Below are 11,019 nucleotides of genomic sequence, written 5' to 3'. Positions count from 1 at the left end.
AAAAAAAAAAAAAAAAAAAAAAAAAAAAAAAAATATATATATATATATATATATATATATAAATGCTACATTTATCCAAGTTGCTAATACCCATTGGCTTCATTATTAAGGGACTGGTTTTGAATGGAAAACTTGAAGTCTCCAAGCTGATATTTTCTTGGGCTACCACTCCTAGTTAGACCCTTGTCACCTCAGGCTTAGATGGTTACATTAATCTCCTATAATCCTTCAGCTTCTCCCCCTTCTAACCTGCCCACATATTTTCCTAAACTGTTGTTTTTACAACCTTCAATGACTCTCCTTTATCATAGGATTAAATTCACCTCCCTCAGCCTGGCTTTTGAGGCACTCCAAACTTTGTGATTTTCACTCTGGCTGCTAACTCTGTGTCATACTACAAAACACCACGGGTTCACAGCATCGACAAACAGGATCCTAGAGAGTAACAGCATGAGCAAGTGCTGCTGCTACATAACCAGGCACGTATTTCTGCTCAGTGCCAAAAAAATTGCAGGTGAGGATATTTAAATGCCAAGTATGCCTTTCTCTGCTCTGGGGTGTAAGAGTTGAAATATACTTTTCAACAAAAATAGATAGGCCTAAATTATTCTAGATTTATTTGGGTCCCCAATATACCAAACCTAGAGCTAACATGCTATTTCATTCCTAATATGGTAAAGTAATTGATTAGTATTGGTTTGATTGGGTTGGTTTGTGTGATTTTTACTTTTATGTGTCCACTTGATTAAGAGATGCCCAGATAGCTGGTAAAACATTATTTCTGGGTGTTTCTGTGAGGGTGTTTCCAGAGGAGACTGGCATTTGAATCAGCAGACTGAGTGAAGTAGATCTGCCTTCACCAGTGTGGGTGGGTATCCTCCAATCCATTGAGCACCAGAATAGAACAAGCAGGAAGAAGAAGGGTGAATTTGTTCTCTCTTCTGGAGCTGGGACACTCATCTTCTCCTGCCCTTGGACACTGGAGCTCCCCTGGTTCTCAGGCCTTTGGACTCCAGGACTTACACCAGCGACCCAACATCCATCTCTCCCAACATGCCCCCATGACTGGGAGTTACACCATCAGTTTCCTCGGTTCCCAGGCCTTCAGACACTGACTGAATTACACCGCTGGCCTTCCTGGTTCTCCGGATTGCAGATGGTCTATCATGGGACTTCTCTGCCTTCACAATTGTGTGAGCCAATTCCCATAATAAATCCCCTCTTAGATACGTATATACAAGGGTACTTCAAAAGTTTGTTGAAAAATAGAACCAAAAGATAATGCAAATCTTTTCCATACATTTTTTTGAAGTACCCTAATACATCCTATTGGTTCTGTTTCTCTGGAGAATCCTGACTAGTAGTTTGCCTCTGTACTACTTATTAAAATAGGACGCTTAATATTTGTTAGGTATTTAGGTGGAATACCTGAAAACTTGCCTTAAAAGTAACTTTAAGTATTTGAGAAATATTATTCATTTATGCATAGCTAATATCCTATTCATAAAAACAACTACTCAAAAACATTACTCTATTTCCAGTTATTAATTTTTTATAATCAGGCTTTACACTAATTTAGATAACTCCTATACATTAGGCTAAGTTTATGGAGGTTTACCTGAAAACTGGTTCTAGGCAGTGACAGTCAAGCCTTTAGCCTCATCCTGTTCCAACATCACAGGGAGGCAGAAACTGAGGCTGTGGGGGGAGAAGAATGATAAGAGCTGAGCAGGTGGGAGGAGGCGACCGGAGAGTGGGCGGCGGGCTCTTACCTTGAGCAACTTCATCAGCCCTTCCAGTTGGACCATCAGTTCCCGCCGGCTCTCCTGCAGTGCCGACATCCTCTGCTCCAGTTCATCTTTCCTTTGCCTGTCCAAGAGGAAAAGCCCATCAGAAATGAAACTCTGAAGATAAAGGGACCCTCAAAGAAGGGTCTAAGGCCAAGTGGAAAAGATCCTAAAGCCAAGGTCAAAACAGGAGGGATGTTGCAGAAGGCAGCCTATGGCAGCTTGGCAGACTGTCAAGGTTTTCACCAAGGAACCGAAAGCTCATTTGGGCATCAGGACAAGGACAAAAAAGCAAAGCAGGTAGTGATGAGATGCTGAGCAAGTCATTTAATCTCTGATACTTCATGCATAAAATGGGGATAATATCTGTTTTGCCTACTTTTCTGTACTGATGTAAGAATAACATATAAAAGTACTTTGGAAATTACACATTGCCATATAGAGAAAAAGAATTATTAATATTATTAAAGTGGATGATTTTTAAAATTCTTCAGAAAGTTAAATGCTTCAATCAGAAAGATATATAAAACTAGTCCAAATTTAAATTAATAGTGGGGAAACTGTATGAAATTTAGGTTCAGTAGTTAGTACTTCTAGCACCAGACATCGGGTTTGAGAAGGGTGACAGAGATCAGGATGACTCCTTGTGTCTAGGAGAACACACTTTTCCCAGAGGACAGATTTCAGGTCATCTATTCTAGTCTGATATGTCCAAAACCAGACTGAAGACTTTTCTCCCCAAATAGTTGTCTTTCCCAATTTCTGCTACTTTTTTTCCCAGGTGTCATGGCGGAAAAACCCAGTCGTCTTTGACACTTTCCTCTTTACATCCTATATTCAATCAGTCACCCAATTCAGATGATTCTTTCTTGGAAAATTTATGTGCCTATCTTTCTATTCCCACTTCTCTCACTTTATCTAAGTGCTCCATACCTTACACATGCAACAGTCTCCTGGTCTGATTGATCTGATTTCATCTCTTATGGTGAGGAAAAAGCAGTGGAGCATAAATCAAGAGACTTGAGGTTTGGTGCTGACCGTACCATTTACTAAATATGCAATCTTGGACAAGTCACTTAACCTCAATTTTCTCTCATCTAAAATGAGACTAATAACAAAGAACAGCAGCAATATTCTGAGGATCAAATAAGATAATGGTTATGAGAGTGTTCTATAAACTTTAAAATGCTGATCAAAGCAAAGCTGTGTTCATTTTGTCATGCTATAATGATCGCAACAGAATTTCTAGCATCACTGACCCTTGCCCTGCACAATCTAGACCTGTGATGTCCAACATAGTAGCCATTAGCCAAGTGACTACTGAGCATTAGAAATGTGGCTAGTCTGAATTGAGATGCACTGTAAGTGTAATAAGTACTCTGGAATTCAAAGACTAAGTGTGAAAAAAAGAAAGCAAAATATCTCAGTAATTTTTTAGTATGCTGAAATGATAACATTTTGGAAATATTGGGTTAAGAAAAATATAGTATTAAAATTGATGGCATCCATTTCTTTTCAGTTTTTCAATGTGGCTGTTAGAAAAAAATTAATTACAGATGTGGCTCATTTTATATTTCTATCGGAGAGCACTGCTCTAGCTCCCACCTACATTCCTACCCTTGGCACCTCTCCGCCTCTCCTACTCCCTTCCGTGTCTGGACCTCTAGCTCATGATTCGCTTTTCTCTAAACAGACCCCATGACTTTATGACTCACAGCTATTCCCACCCACTCCTTAATGTCTGTCCCAAATATTACTCTTTCCAGTAAGCAGCTCCTGTTCACTTCAGCAGGGTTTGCTTAATTAATCTTATAGCAATTTGTGCTTCTCTGTGGCACTTAATTTATTTTCCTTGCTGTCATTCCTACCACAATGGAAAATCCTTGAGGTCAGGGGATGAGCCTTACTCATCTTTGCATATATTGAAGGATTAAGAAAACATCATGCATCCAATATGTGCTCAATTAATGTCTACTGAACTTAATGAAATCATTATTTGAAACCTTCCAAGAATTTCCAGTAACCTAATAATTAAGGCTGTCCAGAATCTGGTCTCAATTGCCTAACTAATTTTATCTCCTATCACTGGCATTGTAAAGATTAATTCAGTGAATGAATGAAAACAAATTCTTAGCTCCAACATTCTTTCTTTTCTCTGAAATGTGCCATCCTTGTTTTGGAAAATCATGCTGAACCCCAGCCCCAGTCCAATCTGAAATGTTTTGTCCTACATTCCATCCAAATCATGCCTACTTATCATGGTCTAGTTCAACTCCCATCACCTCTGCGGGTCTGACTGCTTCTGGACTCTCTCTCTATATATACATATATCCGTACTCATGTTCCTTAGAAGACGCCATCCATACTGTTTATTAACATTGTATAATATTATTTAACAGACTACCAAATTGTTTTATGTTTTGTTTCTAAAACTAGATCGTAAGTTTTAGGATGGACTCATTGTCTTCTAGTCTTTCATACTCTTTAAATTTCCAGTGCTGTTATGTACTCCACAAGGAGAATCTGACTCATTCAATGTCCTAGGAAGCCTTCCTTCCCTCAACTGAGCCTGCCAACTGTGCCAGGCATGACCAAACACAATTACAGTAAGAAGTGAAAATGAATGAATTACAGCTACATGCAACAACATAGAAGGATCCTACAGAGTCATACCAAGGAAGGGAAAAGTCCTGGAGGACTGCATACAATATTTCTATTAAGCTTAAAAAACGAAAAGCAAAACTAAACACTTTATTATGTAGGAATACAGATATAGGTGATAACACTGTTTAAAAAACAAGGGAATGATAAACCAAATTCTGGACAGAGATTCACTCTGTGGGGAAGGTGGAGGCAAGGAAGTGGGGTAATGCAGTGGGAGTTCTATAGATGGCGTAGTTTCAGCAATACATGAGTTCTTGAATACGATGTGGGTTCATGGGTACTCATTTTATAATTATGCTTCATATCTTACACATTTGTCACATACATTATTGTAACAAACATATGATTAAAAATAATAATTAAGGGGGAAAAGATAAGCCTGGTGGTCAAAATTCATAACCACTAATCCTATGGATGAAATTCTCTGTCTTGTTTTATAATAGCTGGGTATTGGCAATTCCTGGACCCGTACATATTGACCAAAACCAGAAGGATGTCAGAAACCTATAGATGAATCTGTAATTCCAAGAAATTATTTCCTATCCCAAAATCCTATAGAAATCCTCCTACATCGTCTTCTGGAAGTTTTTAAGTTTTGTCTTTATGTTTAATCCATCTGATGTTGGTTTTTGTATATAGTGTTAGGAAGAGAGTCAACAGGTTTTGCCCATGTGCATAAACAATCGTGGCAGTACACTTATTAAGTAGTTCCCCCTTTCTTCAGTGATAGAGACCCCTTTTTGAGATTAAGTACTTTCTGACTTCTCAAGCTTTAGACCTTCCATAGACCTAAATTCCTGCTTCCTGCTGCTTTTTGTGACATCCCTGGACTCAGCCCCATGACCAGTAAATCTGTGCCACTTTTCACATCTTTCCAGCTTAACTGAGCACTTTTAGCAATCCCAGTTCCAGCAACAGTTAGACCCAAAGATTTCGGTTTTCTACTTTTCTTGTCACTTGTGCCTGAGCTGAGGTAGAGAAAGAAAACTGGTGTATCTTATGCTGATGACCTAGAGTTATCCTTCATCCGAGTCAGCAGTGTTTGTTTCCCATCCTTCCTATACTAATGATGGCAACCAAAATTTCAGACCAACTAAGTTTAGAAACTAAAATGAAGTTTTAGGAGCATGCAAACTCTATACCTCTAATGATTTTCAATTACACAGTTTAAATTCTTTATGACTTACTTATTGATGATATAAATCTAAACAGTAAATACCTTTGAACATACAGTGATCTCCCTTCTCTAGGAAAAGAAATCATGGTTGAGAGGCTAAATGACTGCTGCTAAAGGAAGAGCAGTGCTCTTCCTTTTTTTAAAAAAAAAAAAAGGTATTCGGCTATGCAGATCCCAGATGATAGCACATTAAAAATCAACCTAAACAGAAAGAACTCACTATTTGGAAATCTAGAGATCTGGTGAGAATCAAGTCACTAAACATTTCCATAATGTCTTTACTTAGAGAAGAGCACACACACATCTTTCTAAGATGGATAGGAAATAAACCCTAATAACAAATCACATCATTGTCATGTTTTGCTCTTCTGGGAAGCCTTGTCCACTCCCTCCAAAGTAGCGTCAAACTGGTCACTGAAGTTGTTCTTTACTGCCATTCTGATTCTGTGTCCTTACTTTCTAGATCCTTGAGACAGTTGGTATTTATGTAGAAGTGGGAAGGTACCATAGCCATGGTGCAAGGAATTCCCACATGGTTTCAAGTCTTAGAGGATGTGTATAGGAAGTAACCTTCTCCTTCAGCAGAGTCCTGCTCTGACTGTGAAGTGCAAGGAGAACATATTCACAGGGCAAAGGGAACACATTATTTCTGCCAAGTCTCTAAGTCAGGCTAATGAGCAAGGTAAGAAGAGGGACTGCAGCACAATGTTCTTAAAGCTATCACAGAAGTCTAAACATTTGTCCTGGAGCTGGGAGACTGGTATTTACCTAATTCTGTAATGATGACTGAAGTTCTCAGAGTGAACATATGAAGCAGTATCAGAAACTAGCTGTTTGTTCTAACAGGGCTACTTATGTCGATAAACAGATTCTATCCCACTAGTTTGGTTTCCTGAGATATCAGTTCCTACCGCAGTAGGCTGTGGCTTGGGAACAGTGGTGCATAGCCCTCCTTACCTCAGCAGCCGCAGCTCTGCCAGCAGGGTGGGGTTCTGCTGGGCTTTCTCAGGAGTGGGCTGGGAAGCCTGCTCGTGTTCCAGACGGAGACGCTGAATCTCCTGCAGGATCTCCCTGGAGAGGACGGGTGAAAAGAAGGGGCTGCATGACAAGCTCTCTTTTTTCCTGCTAGAAATGTTTACTCCGGCAGAGCCTCCTCCACCAGTCTTACTCTGATTGCTTCTAAATGACCAAGATGTAAAATGGACACCTTCCTAATACTGCTTCACCTGACATTTCCTCAATGAAACAACCCTTTGTGGTAGAAAAAGTCCTAAAAATACTCAAGAACATGAAAAACTTCCATGAAGGAAAATGACAACCAGAATACTTTACTTACTCTGTTCCTCTCGAGGAAAAAGAAAACAGAACTCCCTGCATCCTCCCAGTTCCTACGCTGTCTTCCCCTAAGTCTTCCAGTCTCCCTTCCCTCCCCTCACCCCTGACCCCTGACCCCCTGACTGGTGGACGCTGCCATTTCCTCTACCTGTGCTTGCTACACTGCGTCCAGTCTCCTTGGCCTGGTTTCTACCTTTCAGTGCATAATGGTGTGCTGTCTGGTCTCCATGCCTTGAAGTAGCTTTTTTTATAAGAGACTAGACAGTCATACGTAGCATAACAGGCCTAGACAAGATGACTAGATACAGCAAAATGCTGCTGGAAAGTAGAGGGAGAAAGGAATTGTGAGAGGGGAACACACTGGTGGGTGGGAGGGGGTCCTGGGAAAAACAATTTATCTGAGGGAAGGTGAGCAGGGTTTTGAACTACCAGAACCAACAGCATGCAGATATATACAAATTAGTGTACAGGGCATTTACAGGACCTGGGCTAGCCTACGTTCATGAAAGTGGAATCTTCCTTTGTGGTCTAAAGCTATCTAGTCTGCAAGGAAAACGAGAATCAGATACCATGTGATAATCCTGGACCTCAGAAACAGGCCTGGCCTCTGCATTCTTACCTGTTTTTGTTTTCCAGCTCTGCAATAAGCTGTCTTTGTTGTTTGTTGGCATCAAAGTTAAAGCTCAAGTCAGTGGGAGGACGAGTCTAAAGTGGGGAGAAAGTTTTTTTTTCTGATTCAAATTAATTCAGAATCCTAGACTGTTAATTCTTTAAAAACATATTTTTGAGGTATAATCTACATACCAGAAGATTCACCCATTTTAAGTGTACGATTCAGTAACTCCTAGTAAATCTAAACAGTTGTGCAATAATCACCACGGTCTAAATTTAGAACATTTTCCCTCACCACGAAAAATTCCCTCATGCTGGTTTGTCATCAACTGCCACTACTACCCCCAACCTTAGGCAGCCACTAATCTACTTTCTGTCTACAGTTTTGCCTTTCCTAAAAACCTCATATAAACTGAACCATACAATATAAAGTCTTTGGTTTCTGGCTTCCACTTAGCATGATGGTTTTGAGGTTCATCCGTGTTGCTCCAAGAACCAGTAGCGCCTTCCTTTTTATTGCTGAGTAGTAATGTATTGTTTCCAGCTTTTGGCTTTTACAAAAGACACTGCTATGAACTTTCATTTATAAGTCTTGTGTTGATATGTTTTCATTTCTCTTGGGTAAATACCTAGGAGCAGAATTGCTGGGTCATATGGTAATTGCCTTTTGAGAAACTGCCAAACGGTTGTCCAAAGTGGCTGCAATATTTTACATTCCTACCAGGAAGGTATGAAGGTTCCATTTTTTCCACATCCTTGCCAATGCTTATATTGTCCACCTTTTTGATTGTAGTCATCCTAGTGGGTGAGAAGTGGTATCTCATAGTGGATTCAATTCGTTTTTCCCTAATGAGTAATATGTTTGAGCATACTTTGATATGCTTACTGGCTATTTGTATATCTTCTCTGGAGAAATCATGTGGTTGTGATTTGCATATTCATTGATGTTTTTGACTCTTGTTACTTCATTTAAAAATAAGGTAGCCAATTAACACAAAATAGGAAAAGAGATGACTAGGTAAAGTTTCCCTTTTATTGATTAATCAGAATGAAAGGTCTCAGTGAGGGCTCTGTGATGGCTACACTTCACTCTGCACATTCTTGGTTCTGCCTGAAACAAGATTTGCCATGAAGCAGAAACCTTGTTTCCTGGCTAGAGCTTGAAGATTCAATAAGTAATTCTCTTCATGTGGTATTTTCTAAATAAACAGAGGCAAAACAGCATAGCAAATCTAGGTGGGAGGATTTTTACCAAATTACTTTTTTTTTAAAAGCAAAAACGCGATAAATTTTCTTCTTCCAGAGAAGCGTGGACCAGCAGCCAGCTGAGTAAATTTTCTACATTGTATTAGAGTCTTGTGAGAGCCTGGGTTGAGTCTCAGGAAAAAGGCTTGCTTGAGACTAAACCTAACTATGAATAATAGGTTTGCAATTCCTGAAAATTGGAGTTGACAGTAATGGCTCCTTATTAGAGTGGGACCAGGAAAAATTATAGATGAGGAAGTGAGCACGGAAAGGAATTTGCTTCATGCAATGATAAGCAAACAAAAACCCTATGGTGTTTCACTGGAAATGTCTGAAGAATCTTCCCAGTTTTGAGTGTTTGACTATGGAGCTGAGGCGCCTTCCATAGAAGAGGTTAATACATAAATCAAAAATCATTATCAATAGAGATTCCTAACCAGGTAAGACTCTTTGGCTCCAAGAAGTGCTGTTACTTAAATACGAAGCAGGGGTGGAAACATTCCAATCCTGAGGCAGCAGTTCCACCGGGAGCAACTGATGTCTCAGCAGAGGCGTGCTCCTCCACCTGGACGCAACGACACGGAGAACTGCCAGGGGTGAGTGCCCAGCGATGGCTTACGTTGCTGAATGAAATTTTAAATATAGTCAAGTGTACATTAAATAACAGAGAAACTGGGCCGAGCCCGTGGCGCACTCGGGAGAGTGCGGCGCTGGGAGTACAGCGGCGCTCCCACCGCGGGTTCGGATCCTATATAGGGATGACCGGTGTGCTCACTGGCTGAGCGCGGTGCGGCCAGTCTCAAAAAGGACAAAAAAAATAAAAAAATAACAGAGAAACTTAGAATCTTATTTATTTACTGTCTTAAACACCATAGTGGCTCCTTAAAAAAAGCCAGGCCTCCCTTCCTAAAATGTCTCCAGGACACTGAAGGGAAAAAGAAAGGGAATTATTAGCTCATAAAGACATAGGATACTTTGGCCAGAAGAGACCTGAAGATGATTTCTTTCAAAAATCAAATGTACCTGGGCTGGCCCAGTGGCGCACTCGGTAGAGTGTGGCGCTTGGGAGCATGGCGGCGCTCCCGCCAAGGGTTCAGATCCCATATAGAGACCGGTCCACTCACTGGTTGAGCGTGGTGCGGGCGCAACACCAAGGGTTGCGATCCCATTGCCGGTCGCGGTACGGGCGCGACACTGAGGTTGCGATCCCGTTACCGGTCACGAAAAAAGACAAAAAGGAAAAAAAAAAATCAAATGTACCAGACAGAAGTAGATTAGAGGCTACCAGCAACAGGGGGAAGGGAGAATGAGAAGTTATTGCTTAATGGGTACAGACTTTATATTTAGGATGACAAAAAAGTTTAGAAATAGACAGAAGTAGTGGTCAAACAGCATAGTGAATGTAATTAATTCCATGTAATTTTATGTTTAAAAATGCTTAAAATGGAGATTCTTATGTTATATATGTTTTACCACAAAAAAAAAAAGAAAGAAAGAAATATAATGAAACAATACAGGAGAAATAGCAACTTTCCATAGTTTTCCCAAAGGGATTGAGAATTAAGAACTGATTAAATACATGCAGATCAAAGAGGCTCAAACCAGAGGGGAACCGAAGAGAATATGATCTGAGTGAGTCATTCTGAGATGGAGCTGCAGAGGGCCAGCAGCCCTCTCCTTGGGGTCACCAGGCCCAATTGCAAGTGCAGGCCCAGCCACTTACTGGCTGTTTGGGTTTGGTGAAGATGTTGGACATGTTTAAGCTTCAGTTTCTTCCTCTGTAAAACAGGAAGAACAGTAACAGTAAATATCTGCTGCTGCTGCAAAAAGTTAAATATATAGTTTGTGCATTCACTGATTCAACAAATACTTCCTGAGCTCCTACTATGTGCCAGGCACTGTTTGAGCAAGTACGGATGCACTGGTGAATAAGACACAGTCCCCACACCTCACGAAGCTTACAATTACACTGTGAGAAAGGTAAGAAATTAAAAAAATATAGACGTCAGTTGTGATAAGTGCAATGAAGAAATATAGGGTAATGAAATAGAGTGAACTGGGACATAAGACTGTTTAAATGAGATGGGTATGAAGGGGCTCTCAGAGACTCTGTGAGGTGAGGAAGCAAATGAGGTGAAGGTCTGAGGGACAGCGTGCTGGGAGAGAGACGGGCAAACACCGAGGCCCTGCAGCTGCTCT

General features: G+C 40.5%; 1 protein-coding gene across 1 annotated transcript in view; it reads right to left on the bottom strand.

Moving 5' to 3' along the window:
- LOC103601317 (dystrobrevin beta) overlaps window positions 1-11,019 on the bottom strand; it is an 88,531-nt gene that overhangs the window by 39,159 nt on the left and 38,353 nt on the right. Inside the window, exons 5-7 of the mRNA XM_008585704.1 lie at window positions 7,583-7,668; window positions 6,586-6,699; window positions 1,773-1,869 (exon numbers count right to left, since the gene is read on the bottom strand). Of these exons, the coding sequence (XP_008583926.1) occupies window positions 1,773-1,869; window positions 6,586-6,699; window positions 7,583-7,668 (297 nt within the window). The remainder of the gene's footprint in view (window positions 1-1,772; window positions 1,870-6,585; window positions 6,700-7,582; window positions 7,669-11,019) is intronic.

Source organism: Galeopterus variegatus, unplaced genomic scaffold (genome assembly GCF_000696425.1).
Source record: "Galeopterus variegatus unplaced genomic scaffold, G_variegatus-3.0.2 Scaffold3677, whole genome shotgun sequence".
Classification (NCBI taxonomy): Eukaryota; Metazoa; Chordata; class Mammalia; order Dermoptera; family Cynocephalidae; genus Galeopterus; species Galeopterus variegatus.
Note: the sequence above shows the minus strand (reverse complement) of the source record. Positions and strands in the feature narration are given on the sequence as shown.